The sequence below is a fragment of the Onychostoma macrolepis genome, chromosome 03 (genome assembly GCF_012432095.1).
Source record: "Onychostoma macrolepis isolate SWU-2019 chromosome 03, ASM1243209v1, whole genome shotgun sequence".
NCBI lineage: Eukaryota > Metazoa > Chordata > Actinopteri > Cypriniformes > Cyprinidae > Onychostoma > Onychostoma macrolepis.
Genome location: NC_081157.1, coordinates 25334333 through 25359335, shown reverse-complemented (window position 1 = coordinate 25359335; position 25003 = coordinate 25334333). Strand labels below are relative to the sequence as shown.

Below are 25003 nucleotides of genomic sequence, written 5' to 3'. Positions count from 1 at the left end.
CTCTGTCGGCGGGCGCCGCACTTCTTGGCGGGTTTGCCGCCTTCCGTGTCGGCGGGTTTGCCGTGGCCACGGACGGCGGCTGGAATCCGTGGATCGCGGCTGACGATTGGGTTCCGGCTCGGGCCCGGATGCTTCCCAGACACCGAAGAATGGCCTCTCTCCAACATAATCCCGCGGTGCCTGGGAGGTCCACGGGACGGTGTTAAGTGGCCCCGAGCCGGAACATCTCTATGATGACAGAGTCCGCCAGTGTCATCTTCTCCGCGAGCTCACAGAACTGGCTCGCAAATTTAAAGAAGGGGAGATCCAGGAGGGCTAGGGCAGCGACCGTTTCCACGAATTCCATCTGGCTTTTGGGTCGGTAATTCTGTTACGCGGATGCGTGGTTGTGGCGTAGATAAAGTTGATACAAAAGAACGATGAGAGAACAAATGGCTTCAACACACTTTTCCATTTAATAAACTTAATTACCAACAAACACAAAGGGAGAACTCAGGACTTATAAAGGGGAGAGAACCAAAGAGCAAAACAAAATCAACCAAACTCAGGTGGAGACAATCAAACGATAATTAACTAATGAGGGCAGGAACTAAACCAAATAAGGAAAATGGGGATCACAGACAGGCAGACATGTAACATGTGCAGTATGTATAACAAGTAACAGGTACATCTTAGAGATAAGTAGAAGCTAGGCAGAACAAAAATACAAATAGATGAAAGGTGAGAATAGGCCACAGAATGATAATCAACCATCACAGAATTTAGCACTCATTATACATATAATATGACTGCAGAATGCCACAAATAATTATGGCATAAACAAGAAAACAGAAAAGATCCAGGAGGGAGGAGATGGGATACTTACAAGGGAGGGAAGGTGGGCAAAGGCCATAATAAGGCAGTCCATGGCAGAGCCAAAGGAATCGAAAGACCAAGGCAGAGGTGGCACTAGTCCCTTAAAGCAGATGTACATGGGATATACACTTATTATTACAGTGCATTCTGGGATATATAATAATAATATTTCATTTTGACTTAACTCTTTTCTTTATTTAAAGGCTGAAATGTGAGGTTTACCTTTATATGAAACTTTTTCAAAGCTTTATTTGAACATTTACATTATTTGTTTGAACATGCTATTAAACTGTTGTCAGTCAAGTTGTCATTTAAAATCCGAACATCATGATAATGTTATTGTTTTAGTGATTATGCAAACAAAAATGAAGCGTTAGCGTTAGTTCTGGCAGGTCACGTGAGCCAAGCTTGCATCAGCTGATTCTCAGCTGATCATATCTACCTATAGGAATACAACACCTATCGCGGCATTCCTATATAAGCTCTATTCCGTATCAATCAGCAGCTTTTTTCGCTTGCTCAGGAGCAAATCACCCTCCTCCATCCCCAACTCCTCCTTTCGCACAGTCAGGACTTGTCTTTCTGATATTCCTTGCTGAATCAGACTTAAAAACACTTAAATATCATTAAGTACATTAATGATATCTGCTTTGTTCTGTTCTGTTTACCCTAGGGGGGTTATTATTGTTGCTCTCCCTGCTCATTCATGACAGGCTGCATGGATGGGCAGGGAGTTTTTGCACAGAACAGAACCATACCGCCAAACCAAAACTTTATGCTAAGTATCTATCATTTGACGATAGTGGTCCTGACAGAAATACATTTTATTTGTTGTTTGTTGATTTTTAAATATAAAACTTGAAGTGATTTATGTGTCAGTACTTTTTGAACATTTCCAGCACATTTTAACAATACCGTGATAATACTGATAACCGTGATCATTTTGGTCACTATAATCGTGATAAGAAATTTTCATATCGTTACATCCGTAATCTAGACTATGCTTTGGTTGGAAGACCCCTATAAACAAACAAAAGAACAGTGCTAGCACTTTTGCACGTGTACAAATATAAACATAATTTAATATACTGTTTTATACACTTTTTTTTTTGTCTGATGCCACCTTTCTTTTTTTTGTTTTCCACTATTCAACAACAGCTATTGAATTTAATTAAACTGCTATTAAACAGGAATTGGTAGCATAGGCCTACTGCTACAGGTCAAGCTGAAATAAAGCATATCAGTCTATCTGCATCCGTTCATATTGTCTATTTTTCTCTCTTGAGACAGACGTCACGTTTATGTAACATAACATAAACATAAGCAGTCCGAAAAAGGGAATGAAATGTCCGAGTGGATTTCCCTTGTGGTGATCGAGATGGTTCAAGAGATTTCACCACTCAGAAACAAGATGTTTTTTTTTGTTGTTGTTGTTTTTTTACATGTGCCGGCGCTGCACATATTAACGTTGAATATGAAGAGAATGTTAATGTTGGTTGCAGACAGAAGGCGGTCGCACACGGTACAAAAAGCGGAGAGCTGCTCAAAATCCTGACGCCCATAGAGCGCCAGTCATAATGACTTCACCCTTGGCTGGAAGTGTAAAGACTTTTTTTTTTCCAGTAATAGTCTACTTTGTTTTTTTGTGTAAACCGAATTCCCTTTATTTTCATTCTTGAAATGATCTTTTTGCCTTTAAGGTGATTATTCGGTGATTACATTTTGAACTGTTGCCACTCATGTTGCCTTGAACGTGAGAACACAACTGCATGGTTTCTCGTCTGGAGTGAAACACAACTTATTTGAAAGTGGTTTACCATCGGGTTTAGGTTTCCTGTACAAACTCTAACTATAATGAAGCAAATTCTACTCAACTTTAATCAACAGAGACTGTTCCATAGCCTATATGCTGCAGCCTAATGTAGTGCAGTCACTGCGTTGCAAGTTAATGTTTAGCTATTGTGAAGTAAAATAGATGTCTGCCAAACAGAAATCGTGGTTACGTAAATCAACATTTCTAATCAGCACAGGCTCCTTGACAGAGAGGAAGGGAGCTGAACGAATTCTGCAGCGCGATCCCAGTGAGAGTCGTTCATTTTTGTGACCACACATGCACAACATCCTTTCGATAATGAACGACATGAGCGGGGAGGTTAAATTGTGTCTTTTGACTGCATTATCGTGATTTCCAAATCCGGAGTAGGGTCAACGTTTGCGTAAGGAATCTTGGGTGAATTTGGCTGTTGTAACATTCTGAACAGTAGCGGAATTTATGCAGGGGTAGGCTATGACAGATTTTTTAGAGATTATTTATAGAAGCCCTCTTGCTATGCTGTATAGGCTAATCCATTTTGAATCAAAGTTTTGATTTTTATGCTGCTAATAGGAGATGCCACATGCTGCAAAAATGCGATTCACTCACGAAACTGCAAGGATTGACAACCAGACGGGACGATATGTCAAAATTAAGGCCAGCATCCCTAATTTCAGATGCACCTTTTTATTTATGGAACACCGGGCGAAGGGCGGCGCTAAAATATGGGGAAGCGATATGGATCTTTCTGTCATATCCTCAATCACAGCATTAAGCAAAATGTTATAGGGGCGTTAACGGCGTTCAGTTGGTTGCACATACAATACAGTTTTAAAGGCAGACAGATCGAAGCAGATTGACAGAACATGGCAGCAGTGAAAGCATGCAACATCTTGATCACCGGAGCCAACCGGGGCTTGGGTTTAGAGACTGTTAAACAACTCGCAGAGGATTCTTGTCCAAAACGTTATATTTTTGCTACCTGCCGTGACCCGGATGGGTCAAAGTCTGAGGTGAGTTGTAAATAGTTCTAATACAAATAGAAACAGCAGGAGAAATTCAAATTTACCTTGTTTAATGCATATTATTTTCTTAAGGTTTTGAGAGAACTGGCAAAAAAGCATCCAAGTGTGATCACTATCATACGTCTTGGTAAATGCATCTGTCCTTCTTTGTATTTTAAATTTGAACAGGAAACGATGCAGATGTCATTGATTTCTTATTGAGATTTGATAATATTATTATTGAGACAAGATATTGTTGAACTGTAGAACTGCTATTTGTTCTATTACTTCTAGATGCTGATGATCCGTGCAGTATCAAAGAGTCTGCAAAGAAAGTGGGATCTCTTCTGGGAAACAATGGTTTGAACCTGCTTGTAAATAATGCTGGAATCGTGGCAAAAGGCACCATTCGGACCAGCAGTGTTGAGGGCATGAAAAACACCTTCAACACCAATGTGATAGGACCCTTATTAATCATTAAGGTAAGGTAAGGATAGTTAATAGTTCTGAAACAACAGTTGTCTTTTTAAAATTGTTTAACTTGTTGGTGCAGTGGCATTCTGTCTAAACATGTAGGCTGGAGCTTTTATTATTGTAAAGAGACTACTAAAATGAGTGTTTTTGAGGAAGAATTAGCCACTCACTGGATATGGCAGAGTTTGCAAGCATTATACCAAAATAAAAGCTTAAACCAGTTTAACTGGTTTCTTAGCCTGATTGGACAAAGACACTGTTGCACCATGAGCTACCATTTTATTGAGTTATTGCGGTTTCTGCAGGTTTCCCTGGCTAGTTGTTCTGTTCTGACACAAGTCGTCCTGTGTCTGTCTCAACTAGTAATGGATTACAACATTGACTTGGCAATCAGCTACTTTTCTAGACAACTAGTCAACCAAAAATGATTTGTCAGAATAAGCAACACGTTCTCACTCCCAACTCGTCACATATTGCCGATAGGTCAGGACACTTTGGCGCTATTTTTCGACGTGCAGGGTCCTCCGTTGTTGTAAATAAGAAACCCTTGGTGGCTTGACGTGAAAGGTACTGGGAATTTTATCGTCATGATTAAATTATATATTGGGTAATAATATTGCCATTATTGCATATATGTTGGGGTGTGATTTTTCAATGTAAACACAACAGTTTCATTTATATTACATTATTTACACATTTATGAGCACATAACCCAACCCCTGCCCCTAAACCTACTGTACCATTTGTCAATAAAACAAAAGATATAACATGCAGATACAACTACCGCCATAATTTCAAAAAGTATTAATATTCCAAGTCTTCCGAGGCAAAATGATTGATTTGTGAGAGGAATAGATGCGATGGCCACCTCCGTCCGCAGTAAAGCTCTTCCTGTGTGCAGTCTCAGCGCAAATTCAAAAAATGCTGCCAGAAGAAGCCTTATGTCAGCCTTGATTTACAAAATGCTATTGGCTCTTGTGTGTCTCGTGACTGATTGTGTCATGCTACGGGACGGGAGTATCATTTTGAATGAGATGTGAGCGCGTTAACGGAGCGGGATCATTTTCAGCGATTAAAACCTTATGTTTTACACTCTTCTTCTCATAAAGACATCGTATGGCTTCAGAAGACTTGGAATATAACACAACTTCTTTGTAATGCTATTATACTGCTTGTTTATGGTCAGTTTTTGCAATAAATACATGTGACTGCATTTATATTTGCCTGTTACATGTTTTATATTGTTCAGAAGTGAAAATTTCTATTTTTTTTACAAATGCATGCAAACCATTGAATTAAGACAAACAACTGAAACAACAGAGGACCCTGCAAGTCGAGAAATTATGCTAAAGGGCTACCTTGATCGTCAAAATGCGATGCCAAGTGGTCCTGACCAAGCTTCAATAGAGTGGGGGAACTATGACGTCACTTTTTATGCGGATCAGCAGTTAGCATGAAACTGGTTCTCTCCACAAAAAGCCAATGGGATTTTTCCATAGGCTTTTGGATTATCGCAAAAAATAAGATCTGTGTTCAATCATAGTTAAAACTTACACGTTTTGTCCATCATGAGTTTCAAGTCTTCACAAAACAATATAACTTATGAATTTTGAAGCCTAAATACAAGCACCAGAACTTAAAAGCTAAACTTAGGCCATAAACAACTACAGCACCTCGGTTGCCTTCAACGTCACCACCACCGCGCTCCCGACAACTTTTTCAAACTTATTTTTAACATGTTCAGTGAAAAGTATTTACTCTGTATATGAATTTTAATCCACGCTACATGAACCTTTTCATATAAACTGGAATAAATACAAAACTATAGCCAAACTAAAACTGAAATGAGACATTAATAATAAATAGTATAGTGAATAAATGAAATAATCATAATTAAAGGACATATGAAAGCATGTATTTCTGTACATTTCGGAATAAGGTGCATTAAAAGTCAATAAATCCTTGATTAATATGAATATTTTGATTAAAAAGGTGTCTCCACGTGCTTTTCAATAAGATTTTAGTGCATTTAATCTATTAAATAACAGCAGAGTGAGCGAGTTTTTTGGATATGGTAATATTAAACTTATTTTAGTGTATAAAGTACCACATTTCAGCTATCATTTTGTTAGGGTGGGTACACAAAATGTTATTTTATCCTTGCTTCTAGGAAATCCTCAATCTATATGCTTTCTAACAGATTCATGCGGCTGTAAACATTTAATTTTAACGTGGCTTTAAGCACTATGCATCATTAAATTTTCACTTAAGCCACGTAAAGCCGGTAAATGTGGTGTTTACATGGAATAATCATACGAGTTTACCTTATGATACGAACCCAGAGCCTCTGTATCAGTAGGAAAGCGATAAAACAAGCATCTTCCATCTGAAGACTTGTGTTGCATTTTGGGGCAAAGCAAGAAAAACATTGTCGAACAACAATATAAAATGCGGGAAACTATTAACTGGTTATTCTACAATTAATTGTATTACAGATTATACTACGATTGGAAAATACTATAAATTGATCAACTGTTCGGCGTGATTACGTTGAATGTCTCCGACAGCGCCTGTAGTCCCATTTAGCAACTTGTTAGCAACCATCTTTTTTAAGAAACGTAACGGTTTAAAAAAATCACGAGTGGGGTGTAACTGGTGTGTTTTATGTCGTAGAATAAAACGTGAGAGTATCTTGAGCCTGTGTGAACCACGGACCTTATTTTAGGGATTTAACCAAAATCCCATTCAAAAAACCCTTTGACTCTGGGACTATGGTACCGGAAGTGCTAAAATGCAAACGCGCTTCCGGGTTTTTTGCCTACAAAGTGACATCATAGTTCCACCACTCTATATGTGACGAGTTTGGAGTGAGAACGTGTTGGAATAAGCTACAATATGCAATTGTAGCAATGTTTGCAATATTTTAAAAAATAAATAGTTCACCCAAAATAGGAAGTTTGTTAAAAATGTGTTCACCTTCAAGATCTAAGGTACAGATGATGTTATTGAAAGAAAATTTGGAGAAATTGACAAATACACAGCTTTTCGCTAACAAGTAATGCTAAATTTTCCCAAATCTGTTCAGAGGCACAGCACCAGAGTTTTTTCTCTACCGGGGCTAAGCGGGGGCTAGACCAATATGTGGGGGTGCTAAGAAAATAATCGATATTCATGACGTCAAAATTGCTTCACAACAAAATGTAGTTTTTTAATAAAAGCAGCAGGTACACTACACATTTAACAGAAGTATAGTTTGAAATTTTATTTGGCCAAAGAATAGGCATATTCAACAAAACAGCTTAATACAAATGACCACAAGACAACAACAAAAACCTTTTACATGCAAAGGTGAAAGACTTCAGAACTGTTCATACAAAACAATTCAGATGTATGCATAATTAGAACTGAGCATACTTTACACTTAAATTAAACTTTAAACGAACACCACATCACAATCTTAGTGATTATGTAATTGATCAAATGCACAAATCACGTGACACGGAGGTTACTGTGTGACAGTTATGTGCAAACAACAGGACAGCAACCATGCGCTCAGCATTAACAACACAGTACATATTTATATGCATAATCAGAACTGTGCTTTCTACCTGCACTCTTGTCTTTATCAAAAAAATGGTCCATCTGAACTGCTTGGGGGGTAGGGTGACCAGATTTCGTATGGTTGAATACGGGACGTGTGGGCAATATGACAATGATATGAGAAATTGTATTTATTAAATTTAAAAAAAAAAGCAAATTACAAATAAGCTATACGCAAATTACAAACCATAAGACAAATAGAGATACAAATTAAATAAACTCATTTTTCAAATAGCCTAGAGTAGGTTTATTTAATATACATTTAACATCTTTTGTTGTTTGATTAACATTAATGACACAGACAGGTATTTAATAATTAGGCTGCTATCCCTTTTTAAAATCCCCCAAATTAATGTAATATAGTGACACATATCTAGTTTTAGCACACCTGTTTATGTTCACATTAAGCCATAACCGACTGTATTTACTCCACACGATTTTTGACAACTGTGTATGTATTTGACAATTCAGGCGCAACGGGAACTGATCGCGCGCTGTGATTCAGCGTGATTCCACCTATCCCGCCTTCACTTACTGCAATCGATAACAAACTGTGAATGGATGGTAATTTTGCTCTACAACGAGCTTGATTACCTTTGATTAGGTACACAAAAAATAGAGCTGAAATACGGGACTGTCCCGGGGAAAGCGGGACATCTGGTCACCCTATTGGGGGGCTAAACCGGTGTAGCGCCGTCACTAATGTCAACTTATCTTGAATGGCCAGAGGGTAAACTATTCTTTTAATGCTACATTAATTGAGTATAAAATAAACTTCTAATTCAGAGATATGTAATTATTTCTCTTTTTTTGTGTAGGAGTACCTACCATATCTACAAACAGCGGCCAAAGCCAGCGGAACACCAGGCATGTCCGCTAATAAAGCAGCTGTCATCAATATCTCCACTGTGGGGGGATCCATCAGCACAATGCCTTCCTTATACGAACAATTCCCAGTGTTGCCATATTGTGTTAGCAAGGTACACTGTGTCCTGCTTTGACACAAGTTAAACTGGATCTAATTTATTGCCTGTGAAGTATTGATGGCATGAGCTGATGTATAAATCAAATGTTATGTTTACCTATCAGGCAGGTTTTAACATGCTGACTGTGTTAGCTGCTGAGGAGTTAAAGGCAGATGAGATTCTCTGCATGGCCCTTCACCCAGGATGGGTGAAGACTGAACTGGGTGGCGAAAAAGTGAGTGTAAATGTATTAGTCAATTTTGTTTTATTCTGGGCACAAATGTTGGAAACATGTAAAAATGATTTTCAAATGAAGCTTACAACTACAATATTTTGAAATCTCTGAAAGTCTTTAGTCAGCGCCACCAACAGTACAGTTATGTAAATGTAAATAAAAACAGAAGGCAATGATTTGCAAATCTCATTAACCCATATTTTACTCACAATGTACCATTTTAGGGAAAAAATAAGGTAATTTTGAATTTGATGGCCGCAACACATTTCAAAAAGTTGGGATTACTAAAAAGAGTATTACTAAAATGTGCAGGGCAGGGAGTCCGCCAGGACAGGTTTGAAAACCACTGATCTAAAGAATCTGGAGAAATCTTTGTGCACAAAGGACAAGGGCAGAAATCGATATTGGATGCTGTGATCTTCGGGCCCTCAGGTAGCACTGCATTAAAAACAGACATGATTCTGTAATGGAAATCATTGCATGGACTCAGAAACACCTCCAGAAATCATTATCGTGAACAAAGTTCACAGCTCCATCATGAAGAAGTAGTCATATCTGAACATGATCCAGAAACCCTGCCATCTTCTCTGGGCTAAAGCTCATTTAAAATGTACTGAGACAAAGTGGAAAACTGTTCTGTGGTCAGACGAATCTAAATTTTAATCTCTTTTAAGAAACCATGGATGCCGCATCCTCCAGACTAAAGAAGAGAGAGACCATATGTCTTGTTATCAGCACCCAGTTCAACAGCTTTCATGTCTGATGTCTTTGGGGTGCATTAGTGCCTATGGGATGGGCAGCTTGCACATCTGGACAGGCACCATCAGTGCTGAAAAGTATAAACCGGTTTTAGAGCAACATACTGTATGCTTCCATCCAGATGAAGTCTTTTTCAGGGAAGGCCTTGCATATTTCAGCAAGACAATGCTAAACTGTGTATTTCATCTATTATAACATCATGGCTTTGTATTAGAAGAGTCCTGCCTGCAGTCCAGACCTTTCACCAGTGAAAAAACATTCGGCACATCATGAAATGACAAATATGAAATATGACAAAAAGACCCAGGACTGTTGAGCAGCTAGAATAGTCAAACACGAATGGGACAAAGTTCCTCTACCAAAACTCCAGCAACTGGTCTGCTCAGTTCCCAGACTTCTACGGACTGTTGTTAAGAGAAGAGGGGATGTAGTAAACATAGCCATGTCCTAACTTTTTTGAGAAGTGTTGTGGTCATCAAATTCAAATAAACTTATTTTTTCCTTAAAATGGTACAATTTCTCAGTTCAAACATTGATTTCAAACATGTCTATGTTCTATCATGAATAAATACGAGTTAATTAGATTTGCAAATAATCGCATTCTATTTTTATTTACATTTTACACAGTGTCCCAACTTTTTTGGAATTGGGGTTGTGGCTGTTAACCAGATTAAGATGCATTATTTAGCTATTAACCTACTGAACAAGGTGTTTCCTCCGATTCATTGAGTAATGCTGATTTTAATGCTCCTGGTGCTTTCGATTTCCACCATTTTGAATTCTGTCAAAACTTTTTTTTTTTTGGAGTAGCTACAACTTTCACTTGTTTTATTGCTTTCATTTGAAATGTGAGTTGTTAGATGCTTTTAAATGCTCCAACCATGTTCAACATTACATAGTACATAGTGTCACAACGTAGTGTCATTTGCTTCTTCAGCTATATTGTTTTTATTTTGCATATTAATGAACTACATGTATGTTTTTATTTTCACCAGGCACCACTTGAACCAAAAGAAAGTGTGGAGGGGATGCTGCATGTAATTGGCAGCCTTACTGAGAAGCAGCACGGTGGATTCTTGGATTACACTGGAAAAACAATTCCCTGGTAAACCAGGAAAAACAAAATCACATACGAGAGGTCATGAAAGGGCCAGTCCAGGTCTAAACTGCCCTGTTTAATCTATTAATCATAAAATCTAATCATAAGAACTGAACTCACACGTTATGACATACACATAACAAATTTGTATCAAATGTAATTTTATACAATAAAACAATTAATGAAGGAATAAAGCAGTGCTGTCTTTTCTATATGATATGGTGCAAATACCTTGCTTATCAATTACACACAGAGAAAATGATTTATAGGGTGGAAAGGGTGTGGCATGAGGACTCTGAGGAGTGGTTCAGGCTGCAGGATTGCTGAATGACTAAAACATTGTCAGCATGATGGTGCAAAAATGTACATTTCTTGCCTTTTACCTCCCACAGCTACTGAAAAGATTTAATAACATTAATGACTTATGATTCACTTTGTGTGTCAGAATTTTCATACTTTGAATCCCCAGATTTTGCGAGTAAGTTTTCATTAATTTCATTCACACACACACACACACACACACTCTCTCTCTTTCTCTTTCTCTTTCTCTTTCTCTCTCTCTTTTATTTGTGCATGTAACATGGCTTTGTAACTTTGGCTGCTTTATTTTTTTACTAACCACCAGATTTCGACACTCTCATAGCTTTGAATCTTTTCTCGGAACAATCAGGGGTAAACCTCAGTGCTTCATGAGGCTTCATTTGCCCATTCCTGGTATGAGATGAAAAAAAGCGTATACTGTTTATCATACTAGCATGTATGTAGAATGTTATCTGAGTGAGAGAGAAAGACAGAGAGAACACCGAAGCAAGCATTTATGCATCTTGTGAATTTATGGCCTGACACATTTGTCTCGTGAATATGCAAGCAGTTGCATTTCCTCAGAGGGTCCACAAAGTTGTTATCTTAACTTTTCAATATAATTGAAAACATATACAAATGGCCTATTAAATAAATGATCAGATTCTAAATGTCTGAACATTTTCCTGATTTGTTTGCCACTATTCCATCTATTGTGTTTAATTGGCATTAGCTGAACTACTACTCAGCTCTTTACTTTTTGGGTCGTCCCTTCCAGAATTTGGCTTACACTGCGAAGCCTTGACTAATCCTACAACTCACTCCTGACCATTTTATTTAAAAAATAATGAAAAGCATATCTGACTTGAAGTAAAATATTATTACATATTAGCTTTCTGAAAATCACCTGAGTGAGCAGCTTTGGTATTCTGCTAAAAAAATCTCCCTTTGTGCTCCCTGGAAAGTATGCTAAAAATCATAAGCTTGAGGAAAATGTCATTTCAGCTATGCAGGAGTTGTGCATAAGTATACCAGGCAAAAAAGTTTTGAAAATATTTGAAAATTGACAGCATCTTATTTTGAATGTGCTGCCACTGTTTATTATAGTTGCAAATCATTAGCAAACAGTCAGTTATATTATCTTTTTTAACTCACTGTCTCTCTGACTATTTGACTGTCATTTTTCTTGTTTTTTTTTTTCTTATATTTTCCTTGTTTTTCTTTACCTCAATAACACATACAGTAGAACACAGCACAATACATCAGTTCAAAATGAGTGTGGTGTTCACTTGGGTTCATACAAATTCAGGTTGGATAAGCCAAACTGATTAACTTCGATGATGGCAGCAGTGAAAACATGCAATATCTTGATCACCGGAGCCAACCGGGGCTTGGGCTTAGAAACTGGTAAACAGCTCTTGGAAGATTCTAGTCAAAACAGCATATTTTTGTTACCTGTCATGACCCAGATGGACCAAAGTCTGAGATGAGTTATAAATAATAGAAAACACCAGGAGAAATCCTAATGTGAATTGTTTATTTATGCATATTATCTATCTTAAGGCATTGAGAGAACTGACGAAAAAGCATCCAAATGTTATCACCATCATACGTCTTGATAAATGTGAACATGTCCTTCTCTGTGCATTTTTTAGATGCTGATGATCCATCCAGTGTCAAAGAGTCTGCCAAGAAGGTGCGATCTCTTCTGGGAAACAGTGGTTTGAACCTGCTTGTGAATAATGCTGCAGAAATGGGAAGTAGCAACATTCAGACCAGCAATGTTGAAGACATGAAAAACACCTTTAACACCAATGTATAACACCTTATTAATCATTAAGGTAATGTATAAATCATTGTTAAGAGCTCTTAAGCAGCTGTTTGAAACATTAAATCTTCTGCCTTCTGGCTAAACATCTAGGCTGGGGCTTTCATTATTTTGTGTCACAGGTGCATGAGTTTGTGAATAAAGTATTAAAATGAGTCCTTCTGGGGAAATACTAGTCACTGGATGTGGTAGAGTTTGCAAGGTTCATGGCATTGTACTATAATAATTGGTAACACTTTAGAATACTGTTCCGTCATTAATGAATAGGTACACGGGAACAATTGTCTAATACACTATTAACATTTTAGTAACTACTATTAACTAACATGAAACTTTGATTAACTATTCTGTAAGTAATAGCGCTTAGTTGAAAGTGGTAGTTCCCTTTCAGTCAGTCACGTTCGACGTTACATCAGAGTGACTGACGCAAATGGGATCTCGCCCGAGAGCCCATTTACCTTTGAGTGTTAACAAAACAAGCCAATTTCTGCGTCCCAATGTACCTACTTATACTATGCCCTTAATGTATGTACTCTTTTGGTGAAGAAAAAGTACACACTTTTGAGTGTGTAGTAGAAGAGTAGGCAAGCTTTGGGACATACTATCACGTTCCACAACTATACTATCACGTTTAACGGACCCCTCTGTCGCATCTGTTACACGCACCCTGTCACTGTAAACTGGCCTGTCAATCATCTTGTCACAGTTAACATCCTCCACATTTCATTTCATTTAACTTCCTATCGTATTGGAGAGAAAAGAAGTAGCTTGTTGATCTGCCAGTCGCAGGTCTTTCATGCAGAGAACTCTGCTCAGATTTTCTGCATAATGATGCATTTAAAAGTTAACAACCAAATAGATGTTTATAAAAGTTCACATTGCTGTTGCAGATGAAATATAACACGGATAACAATAAATAAATATTTTTTACCAGGTTAAATGTTGATTATTAGTAACTCAAACCCCTTTTTGTAAACCTCTCTACCTAACCGTCGATCGCGCCCATCTGCCACATTTGTAGTTTTTCTAATGCGCTTTATTCGTGTTTGTAGTTTGTAGTCTTTTTAAAGATGGCTTCCCGCTCATTCGTTTCTGGATGCGGTCGCTTCCTGGCTGTATCTGATGGTCACGATCGCTGTGTCTTGTGCTTGGGCCATCAGCACGCTGAGGCAGCGCTCGTGGATGAGTCATGTTCTCATTGTGGGAACATGACCATCGCGATGTTGCAGTCCAGATATCTCCTCGTTAAACGAGGGGGTATCCCCCTTGCCATGCCCCGTTCTAGTTCTTCCATTTCTCAGCAGCGGAGGGCTACTTCGGCTCATGGTCAGGGTGATCTGAGGATCACGGTGAGAGCTTCCCCGTCGAGTGCGTCTCCACGGGCCTCTCATTCCTCCTGCACTTTGCACCCTCTGGTGTTTCCGGGCGAGTTTGCTGGATCCTCAGACAGGGCGGGGCCCAGCATCTCATTCGATGCACCAGCTGACGACAGGATGTCAATCGCTGCATTGAAGGGCAAGCTAGGCTCTGGAGATGATGATTCGGCTGTGCTGCCTCCGTCAGGAAGAGTGGCGTTGCCAGCGTCAGATCCAGAGCTGACTGCTATGCTTTCCCGGGCCGCCGAGAGCCCTAAGGGCGACGAAAGTCACAGCGAGGGCCCTGGGTCAGACAGTGTCCACGTTAGTGGTCCAGGAGCGCCACCTTGGCGGATATGAGGGAGGCTGACAAGCATCGCTTCTTGGACTCCCCGATCTCCCAGGCCGGCCTATTCGGCGAAGTGGTGGAGGGCTTTGCCCAACAGTTCTCCACCGCACAGAAGCAGACGGAGGCGTTTCGTCACATCCTGCCATAGCGGTCTCCACCCCACCGCCGTCTGCATTCCCTCCGTCTGCTTGTCGCCGAGGGCTCCCTCCTGCTGCCTCCACCTCCGCTCCAGGTCGGCCTCAGCAGCAGCCTTCACAACGGCCGCAGCGTGGAGCTGGCCACAGGAAAGCAGTGCAGCCTGTCTCCGCCCCTGCCAAGCCGTGAAGTGCCAGGGCAGGCGGTGTCCCTGAGACGGGCGACCCGGAGTCCTTGAATCCTGCTCTTCAGGATATGGTGACCACACCACTCCTTCCCCCGGAGGAGGGCCAGGTGGAGAATCTTTTGTTTCCTTTTTTTTCTGTTCCACCACTGGCTCCTCAGCCAGTGGTGGAACAAGTGCAGACGGCGGTGGCTCCTCAGCCAGTGGTACCCAAAACCTCAAAAAAAGAGCAGTTTCCTTTCTCTCCAGGTCCCAAGAGGGCGAGGATGGCAGTGCACGAGACACAGTCTCCACACTCCGGTCCCCCTCTCCTTTCGCCATTGGGCACCAGGGGACGTAATGCCTCCTCACGCGCCCCCTGCCCAGCCATGGAGCCAGGTAAGTGTCGCACCGCGCCCTCAGAGCCCACTCTGGGACGCACTGCCTTCCGGGTCGGGTCCCTGTGTTCCACTTCGCTGGCCCACTGCGGGTACGTCTATGAAGGTATTTTTGGTGCAAAACAACTGAGCGTCCGTGACAGTGGAATTTGTAGTTGTAGAGAATAGCCACATATGTGTATGAGTAAATTTGAAGCCACAGACAAAAGATGCAAACTTGTAGCTTTTTTTCTCTCTCCCACAAACACAACACAACTGTTACACCTTCTCGAATCCTTCATTGTAGATACACAAATCCTATTCTACGGATCACAAATCAAGAAACTCGTACGCTCATATGTTTTGCTACTATTGCTGCAGTGAATATGGTGCAAAACACATTCACACACCTGCATCAAAAATGTGAAGTCGCAGACGAATTTTGTATATCTGCAAATCAGTATGTTAATTCTTGCAATGAGATTTGCACACTTGCAGAATGTTTTTTCTTGGATGCTTTTTCTAGCACAAACACAAGTGCATAATGACAAGGCTTGAATCTGCTGCTACGAGTCTTAAACGCTGTTTTTCACCTGCAAATGACAAGTTTCACAAACCGAGATGTTCACTTTTAGCTAAACAGTAACTGCTATTTTTTCATATTTTTCAAATTTTTTCTCCCTGAAAACCTCAAAGGTTTACAATGATTTCAGTCATTACTAGAAAGTTATCACGATCTTCACTTTAGAATACTGATCCAAATAATAAATAATAAATTTGGTAATACTTTACTAGTTGGTTACCATGATCTTCACTTTAGAATTAATTATACATTTTGCATTATTTGCATTAACTATGAACCTGCATATAGTAGTTATTAGTAGTTCTCAGGGAGATATGAAAAAAAAAAAGTAGTTACTGATTAGCTAATAGTCACCTACCACTTTCAACTGAGTGATATTACTGTATTGTCCCGAATATAAGAGGACCCTGATTATAAAACGACCTATTTTAATTTTTGTTTTGAAAGTATAGTAAATACTGGTAAAATGTACTGTCTCATGTTTTAAAATCACTTACAGAGCAAGTTTGGTCACATCACATCAGACTAACATGACAGTCACGACTCGTGCCGCTGTAAGCTTGTCTTTTTCTTTTGTTTTCACTCGCGATCTTTACAACACACATTACATTACATATATTTCATGGCACACTCGTTTTATGCGTTTTTGGCGCCACCTATTGTTGTGGGTGTATTATTGACGTCAAAATCTAGACCCTGAATATAAGACGTTTTTTCAGATGCATTTCCAAGAAAAAAAAAAACATGATCTTATATTCGGGTCAATACGGTACTTCTTGATTTGTTAACCAGGGTGTTTTGTTAGTTACTAGAATGTTAATAGTGCATTAGTCATTTGTTCCTGTGTAGTCATTCATTAATGAAGGAATAGTATTCTAAAGTGTTACCAAATAATCTTAAACAGGGACCAGCTAAGGGTAAAGCCACTGCTACACTATTATTTAAGTAAGCTACCGCTTTATTTATCAGAGATATGTAATCCTTTCTCTCTCTTTTTTTTTTTTTTTTAGGTAGGAGCACTTACCGTATCTACAAACAGCAGGCAAAGCCAGCAGGACACCGAGCATGTCGTGTAATAAAGCAGTTGTCATCAATATCGGGGAATCTATGAACAGAATGCCTTCCATGTACATCCAATTCCCAGAGTTGCCATACTGCATTAGCAAGGTACACCAGAGTACTGCTTGTGCACTAGTTAAACTGGAGCCCATTCATTGCCAGTGATGTATTGATGCCATAAGCTGATTTACAGCTTATAACTCAAACGTTATATTTACCTGTCAGGCTAGTTTTAACGTGCTGACTGTGTTAGCTGCTGAGGAATTAAAGGCAGATGAGATCCTCTGCATGGCCCTTCACCCACGATGGGTGAAAACTGAAATGGGTGGAGACAAAGTAAAGCCTATGAATCCATGTTAAGTGTAATGAACCAGGTGCTTTTGATTTCAACATATTTTCTGTCAAATTATTGTGACTATCCCAAGCAAAATATTAAAAACATTTTGTTATACAAAATAATTTGCATGTAATCGGGAAATAATTGAGTGACAGCACTATCTAGTACCTGATTTTGTCCTTTCTTATTTGTCAAGATAAAGATAAGTGGAAGATAATGGGCCCTTAAAAAAAAAAAGAAAAAAAAAAAGACCCTTACCAGTGTTGCCAACTACTCACAATTAAAAGTAGCTAAATCAGTCACTAAATGTTGCTAGATGACGTCATAAAGGCGAGTTCACTGATCTAATATACATCAGTCAGAGAGTCTAGATATGGTTTGTCCAAGAAATTAATTTTGTTGCTGGGCTTTTGAAAAAGTCTCAAAAGAGGTGAGGAAGTCACTAAATCTAGTGACAAAATCACTAAATTGGCACATTGACTACAACATAATAGTTATTAATATTAAGCTCAAAGCATCTCAGTAGTCAAAGGGGTGCTTAGAGACACAAGGTTTTACATTGGGGATGACCCATGTGAGGGACCGAGAAGTCAGGAACAAGGAACACAAGCTTTTCACTAGAAAATGGGTCTTTATTTGAACCCAAAAAAAAAAAAAAAAAAAAAAAAACTTTACAAACTCATAAATCATACAACAAAATAAACAAAAAGAAAATAAAGTCAAACCATTCAGATAGAAACAAACCAACAACTAAAAAACTGACCTCTCAAACGAACAAAGCAACAGCTTATAAAGGGAAAGATGGGCTCATTACAAATTAAGAGGAAAGCGACAAAACTTTACATTCAACATTTAACATTAAATAAATCAAAATCAAACAGAGAAATATATTAAATCAAGATAAAGAAAAACAAACTGCATTTATATACCATAAATATACAACTAAATAAATCAATTAATAAAGAAATCAACTTTTCCTCCTTCCCCGGGCAGCCTCTGTGAATGGTAATTTTTTGTCACACCAGGATGTGGCTGCAGTGGACCATGTCTGAAGATCATCACCACACATCACCGGTAAACTTAAACTCAAAATAGAAACAAATGTAAGTAACCGATACAATGCAACTAATTTGTGTGCACTCCAAATCAGTAACGATGTATATAAAGATGGGTTGTAAATGTAGACATATTGAAACCTAACAATAAAAAACTAATGAATATTGTTTGTTTCATGTGACTATTATAAACGGAAAAAAAAACAAATGTGAATGACAAAGCGGGATGTATATGTGTGTGTGTGTGCATGCATGCATGTGGATATGTGATATGTTGTTTACAATAGGGGTGGCACGGTATATGTATTCGTACTGAATCGTCACGGTACGGGCATCTCGGTTCGGTCCATGAAGCCTTACGACGAATACAGGCAATTCACCCTCAATCCAGAAGGGGGCGCCCGCAGTAATGCAACGCTGTTTGATAACCACCAGCAGAAGAACAGCGAATGCCATGAGTTGCACACTTGAAAACAAAGCCCCCTAGACAGTGACCATGTGCTGATTCTGAACGCGTCTCTCACATAGACTGACAAGGGAGTATACTTTAAAGGCTTGCGCACTCAACTGTTTGCGAAAAGGAGCTTTGTGCTCGATTATCCTACCTCTCTCATTCGGCACAAATCCAAATATTCCATAATATTTCCATAATTGCGATGTAACGTATCCGAATGCTAAACTATTATTTATTATTTAAATGATAGGCTTTGTACTTCAGTCGCGTTCCAACGGTGACACAGAGGTGCGCTGATGTTTGGCTCACTGTATTTTATTTTAATAAAGTACCAACTGCGCTGTCAAGTTAGCAATGCTGGAACTGATGTGTTTTGTGTGTCTGTGTGCGCGCCGGCGTGATCCCTTCAACTGTTTCCTTATACCAGCAGAATCAACTTTAAACACTTATTGTCTTATTAATAATCATTGTATAAAGGTCTGCTTTTATTTGTGTACACTCAAAATGAAAACAAAACAGATTTTATATATATAACATGTAGTAATATTTAGTATTTTTCACATCTAGATGGAAAAAATTGTAATTTGCACTACTGTCTGTTCAAAATAAATGAAAAGAAACTGAGCATAGTCGATTTTTTATTTATTTTTTCCCCCTGTTGTACCGAAATCGTATCGAACCGTGACCCCCGAACCGAGGTATGTACCAAACCGTGACATCTGTGTACCGTGTCACCCCTATTTTACTAGCTGTTTTAATCACATCTTTCCATGAGTGAAACACTGATTGTGTGATTACTTGAGGCATGAGATGTTAATTCATGTGTATTTCACATTAAAACTAGTAGTGCCACTTTGAGTTCAGATTTTTTGCGCAGTGGAAGGAGACAATCAACCTCACTAAATGTTTTCGCCCGTTTGAGGATAGTATCCAATGGAAAGACAGATGGGGAATGTGTACCTCAGTTAGTGTACAAAGTTTGGAAGGCCCTCTTCCTTTTCCTAAGTGTGTCCATCAGTCTTTCCACTGGATACCATCCTCAGACGGGCTAAAGTGTTTGGTGAGGTTGATGGTGTTTGTGGAACATCCTGGACTGCCGGCAAAGGGGTTGTCTCTAGTACCACATCAACGAAGCGTACAGCCCAGAGGTTCAGGATAACATTCTGGACGCTGTCCAGCTTTGATGCTGATCATTCAGACCTCCCAGCTCTTATTCAACAATTCAGCCGTTTCAAAAATTTTATCTTTGGGGGTCATGAAATTATGAAATGGTTTGTTGGTGCAGTTGCCTTCTGGCCAAACATCTAAGCTGGGACTTACTGTTATGCCACTGGGACATAGGTTTGTGATTTAATTCCGTCCAGATGTGATCAACATGAAGGCTTCTGGGTGAAGAACAACAGTGTGTGCAAGAAAATAAAATAACTGCAAAATAATTTAAGAATTAAAGTGAATAATTGGGCGTTAAACCAAAAACTAAACCATCAGCAAGCCTTTTGTCTCTCCAGTGCCACCATTTTCCAGAGCTTCAAACTACCTGGAGGACCATCACTAGTTTCATTCAGACAACAGCAAGGTGGCGAGGGAGTCACGGTGTGAGCTGCTACTAACAATGAACAAGATTGACCTTGCAGGGTAGGAGATTGACTTAAAATGACCTCCCAAACCTTATTGTCAGATTCTGGAAGATAAATTCATCAAACAGTGGTACAAGAGAAAGTAGTGCAGGTCCCTCTAGAGTAACTCCCAATCTATCTGTCAATGAAGTCTTGTCTCCTTTCCTTGCTTCCTTTCCTCATGTCTAAGCTCCACCCCCCTTAGGATATGAGGGAAGGATGCAAGGAACGGGGAGTGAGGAAACTTCCAGAGGAGATGTAAGTAAGGACACACTGGGTGCTTCTCGTTTCTTATTTGTGCATCCTTGTTTCCTTTCCTTGCTTCATTTCTTCACATCTTAGTTCCACCCCACCCCCCTTAGGATGTAAAGGGGGTGGACCTAAAACATGAAGAAAGTAAGTGTCTCATCTGCCTCCTTTTGTGTGTGTGTGCATGTATGTAATAAACATCCAGTTTAACGTTATCTGCACTCTAATTTCTCCACATTCTTCAAATTCTCTCTGATTCTCCAAATCAGTTCTTAGAAGGGACCACAAAGTAATTATCTTACTGTTTAAAAGTAATTGGAAAAAAAAATTGAAAACAAATAAGAAATGGCCTATTAATGATTGTGTCCCTGGGATCCCTTGTGGGGTTGCTCCAGTAGTATGGGGTGCCAGGTTCACTAATGCATGCTGTCTGGTCTTTGTACAACTAGTGTGAGCTTGTTCCCAGTGAGTGCTGAACTCTGCCAAGGCTGTCCCTGGTCACCAATCTTGTTTGTGATATCACATTCAGGGCTTAGGGTGGCTTCTCTGCTTTTTGCAGATGATGTTGTCCTTAAGGCTTCATCAGGCTGTGACCTTCAGCGCTTACGTGGGCGGTTTGCTGCCAAGTGTGAAGCTAGGAAATGATGGTCAGTACCTCTAAATCTGAGGCCATGGTTTCAGCCAGAAAAGAGCTGATTGCTCTATTCAGGTAGCAAGTCATGTGGAGGGATTATATCTCTTGACTGATATGGGTATCCCTTGGGTTCTGACAGGATGAGCTAATCAGGGAAAAAGATATATGGGCGTCCTTACTCAGTCTACTTCCACCGTGACCCAGTCCAGGATCCTAGTTGTCAGGAATTTAAAATTTGGAACATGAAAATGAAGACACTAACCACAATGTTTACTGGGAGCCAGAGCACGTCATCTTGGCAAATTTAAAAATGCTGGCTAAGTAAGATTGTTATCCATGTCTGCACTAATGATGTCTGTCCTCGTCAGTAGGAGATCGCTAAAAATAACACTACTGTGAACTTACAAATACGATGCTAGGCACTGTAATATGCTCTGCCCCCATGCCCACTTACTGTGGTAATGAGATACATAGCAGACTGTCATCACTCAATGGCTGCATGTTTAAGTGGTACCCGCAGAGTAATATAGGTTTCATAGACAATTTGACAAGTTTTTGGGGCAGACCTGATCTGTTGAAAAGAGATAGTCTTCATCTCTCCTGGGGTGGTGGCACTCTTCTCTCTAGAAATATAGCATATATTTTAAGCATTACTAAATGACTGTGGCTCAGGTCAGGAAACAGAATACTGTAGATTGACTTAACCGACTATCTGCTAGCCATGTCATGTCACAAAAGCCAGATAAATCTCAGCACATAGAAACTCACCTAGATATTATACTACAGCAGGGATCTCCAACCCTGCTCCTGTCGTTCCTTTGGCTTGATTAGGGACATTTCGTATCTGGCAATATCATTGGCTTGACTGCACAGACACTATTAGATGAGAACTGAACTGAGCTGGATGATGACAACACCGTTTTCTCCAGAGCTGCTCTATAGATCATTAAAATAAACTCATAACTGATCAAATTTACACATTTATTGAACCAAATTGAATCAAGAATGAACTGATTTCAACTGAATAATAATTATTGTATTTTTAGAGCTGCTTTACAGCAGAATTGAATTGTATAAAGTGTTATATAAATAAAGGTGACTTGCCTTGATTTGATTAGAACTCAAGCTTAATGCGTCCAAATTAGGGAACATTTTTATGCATTATATTACAGGTCTTCTGAAGATATTTGATAGCTTTGAGGAACGAACAGTATATTAAAATGCTGAATTTAAGCTCACAGAAACTCTTCCCTCCACTGCAGAAGCCAGGTCAATACTGCAACTTTGAGAATCTGTCGATACCAATGCCAATCCAGGACCAGTTGTTTTTTTTCTTGATAATGCAAAATTGATTTTCATGCCAAAATGTGTTTGTATGAACAGGCCTTTAGCCCTGCAATGTACTGAAGGCCTGAGTGGTTGGGATAGGCTCCAGCAAAAGTCTACACAGGACAAGCAATTTGGAAAATGGAAAATGGATTAATGTTAGTGAACTATATGTATGTTTTACTTTCACTAGGCACCACTTGAACCAAAAGAAAGTGTGGAGGGGATGCTGTGTGTCATTGGTAGCCTTACTGAGAAGCAGCACGGTGCATTCTTGGACTACACTGGAGAAACAATTCCTTGGTAAACCAGAGGAACCATATGGTCACAAAAGAGCTGGTCCAGGTCCAAACTGCCCTATTTAATCTATTAACCACATAAGGGCACATCAGATCTTAAGCACATAATTTCAGGCCACATAGGTTTACATATGACAATTTTATACAATTTCATACAATAAAACACTCTGATCAATAAAGATCTCTCTCTCTCTCTCTTTTGGTCTATGTCTATGCTGTCAATTACACACAGTTAAATCAGGGAGAGAAGTTAATAATTACTAGAATCTGTAGTGCTGGCTCAGGTCAGGATACAAAGTGCAACGATGGCATATTTACATTTACACAATTGGCATTCCAAGTTATCACCAATCATTGCAAACTCAAATATCTCAGGGATTCTCTATGGATTAACCATTGCCAGCCCCAGTAGGCATTGTCCATCATCCAGGGTCTAAAAACTCAAAGCAGATGCTCTCTCCTAGCTCTGCTCCCCTTAATCTTCAAACTCTACTCCAGAAACTATCCTTCTGCCATCGAAAATCGTCAATCCTGATTCAGTGGACCATGGGATGAGCAAATCAAAGAAGCCCTTAATGCTGATCCAGGCTTGTCCAAATTGTGCTATGACCAAATCCCCATGCACACCTCACACCATCCAGTAGCCATACCTGCATGCTAGGCTTGTCGACTGGTTCCCCTGAGGAGTCTACATACTGCGGATGTGCTAGAACTTCAGGCACCCAAAAGACATGGTGAAAGGTTTGGGACAACATTTTGGACCTTGCCTTGCTAAGAAATTAAGAGCTTGTGGAAAATTTCAGTTCAATAATGACAACTCTCTGGATAGTTTGGCATGGCAATAGATATGACAATGTTAATGTTTTTGTTATTGTCAGAAGATATTTGCCTGCTGCAAATATGTACATCCACAGACGAGCTACTACAGTAGACATGCATATATTCCCACACAATACAGTCCTCCCAAACAAGCAGATCTACCGCCAAAACACATACTGGATATGAGAATTGCATGTTTTACTATCTGTGTGTGCCTGAGTTTACCTGGGGCCTGTTCTTCGTACGTCACTAACTCAGTTAGCTGGATTTGACTGTTGACGATTTCGCTTGATCTTGGATCATTTGGTTCTTCAAAGCTCATCCTGGACTTGCTGTCATAGCAACAGGTCCATAAGCTTAAACCTGCTTGGGAGCAGGTTTATTTCATGTAAACAAGATTAGATTGCACCTTTTTAAGTGGAATTGATCCTTAAAATCTGTCCCAACCACTTCTACTTTATTATAAGAGTACCCTACTGGTCCAGGGACAATCATTTAAAATAATAGTAATGTAAAAATTAATAAAAAAAATAAATAAATAAAATTATATATATACAGATATATACTGTATGTGTGTGTGTATTTGTGATGTTTTATAAACAAATTTCGGGAGAAGCACGCGTGGATAATTAACGCGGCCAGCTAATCATTAGTGATTACACTATTATCCAATCAGCACACAAGCAATCTCCTATAAATAACCAAGTACGTCCTACCTCTATTATCTCGACTTTCAGCATTGGTGCATCCGATTGCCGCAACTATGTCAGAGATAGAACTTTTCCCCGAGGATAACACCTTCGACAACGCAGCTCCGCCTGCGTCTCCAACCGACGTTCAGCACACCGGCACTACAACCGAGCCCGCGGCTGCATCGCGAGGCCGCCGGTCTTCTCGCACAGCCACCGCTCATACCTCCAGACTTAGGGGTTCGCCTTCACTTTCGCCTGCTAGGCATCAGCAACCGTCCCCAGCGTCGTCGTCCCATTCCACCATAGCATGCCCCTTTGTCAACCCATCCATTCCTCCCTCCCCTGAACCACCAAAGCCCAAATCCACCAGCTACGTCCCACGCTTTCCAAACACCTCAACCAATCCTTCTCTGCCTGCTTCCACTGACCGCCGCCCCTCATATTCCTCCCGCAGCCAGGTCTGCGCCAACTTTAATTCAGGAAGATGCTCAAAACAACATTGCAGATACATGCATATCTGTAATTTTTGTGGCGGTGCTCATGCCCGCTTGATTTGTCCTGTAAAAAAA

The 25003-nt window shown here is 39.7% G+C and overlaps 1 protein-coding gene and 1 pseudogene across 1 annotated transcript; both read left to right on the top strand.

Moving 5' to 3' along the window:
• Positions 1-2820: 2820 nt before the first annotated feature.
• On the top strand, positions 2821-11007 carry LOC131538134 (C-signal-like). Its single transcript, XM_058772002.1, has 6 exons — positions 2821-3681; positions 3766-3820; positions 3967-4154; positions 8565-8726; positions 8836-8946; positions 10701-11007. The coding sequence occupies exons 1-6, from the start codon at positions 3535-3537 to the stop codon at positions 10812-10814; spliced, it is 777 nt and encodes a 258-aa protein (XP_058627985.1). The 5' UTR covers positions 2821-3534; the 3' UTR covers positions 10815-11007.
• Positions 11008-12444: 1437 nt separating this feature from the next.
• LOC131538135 (C-signal-like) lies at positions 12445-22931 on the top strand (annotated as a pseudogene).
• Positions 22932-25003: the final 2072 nt, after the last annotated feature.

What these genes read in the sequence shown, in the direction of transcription:
- LOC131538134 (XM_058772002.1), top strand. Translation starts at nt 3,535, where the DNA reads ATGGCAGCAGTGAAAGCATGCAACATCTTGATCACCGGAGCCAACCGG. An exon ending in GATCACTATCATACGTCTTG is followed by an intron (nt 3,821 to 3,966) that starts GTAAATGCATCT and finishes TATTACTTCTAG; the next exon opens with ATGCTGATGATCCGTGCAGT. An exon ending in CTGAACTGGGTGGCGAAAAA is followed by an intron (nt 8,947 to 10,700) that starts GTGAGTGTAAAT and finishes TATTTTCACCAG; the next exon opens with GCACCACTTGAACCAAAAGA.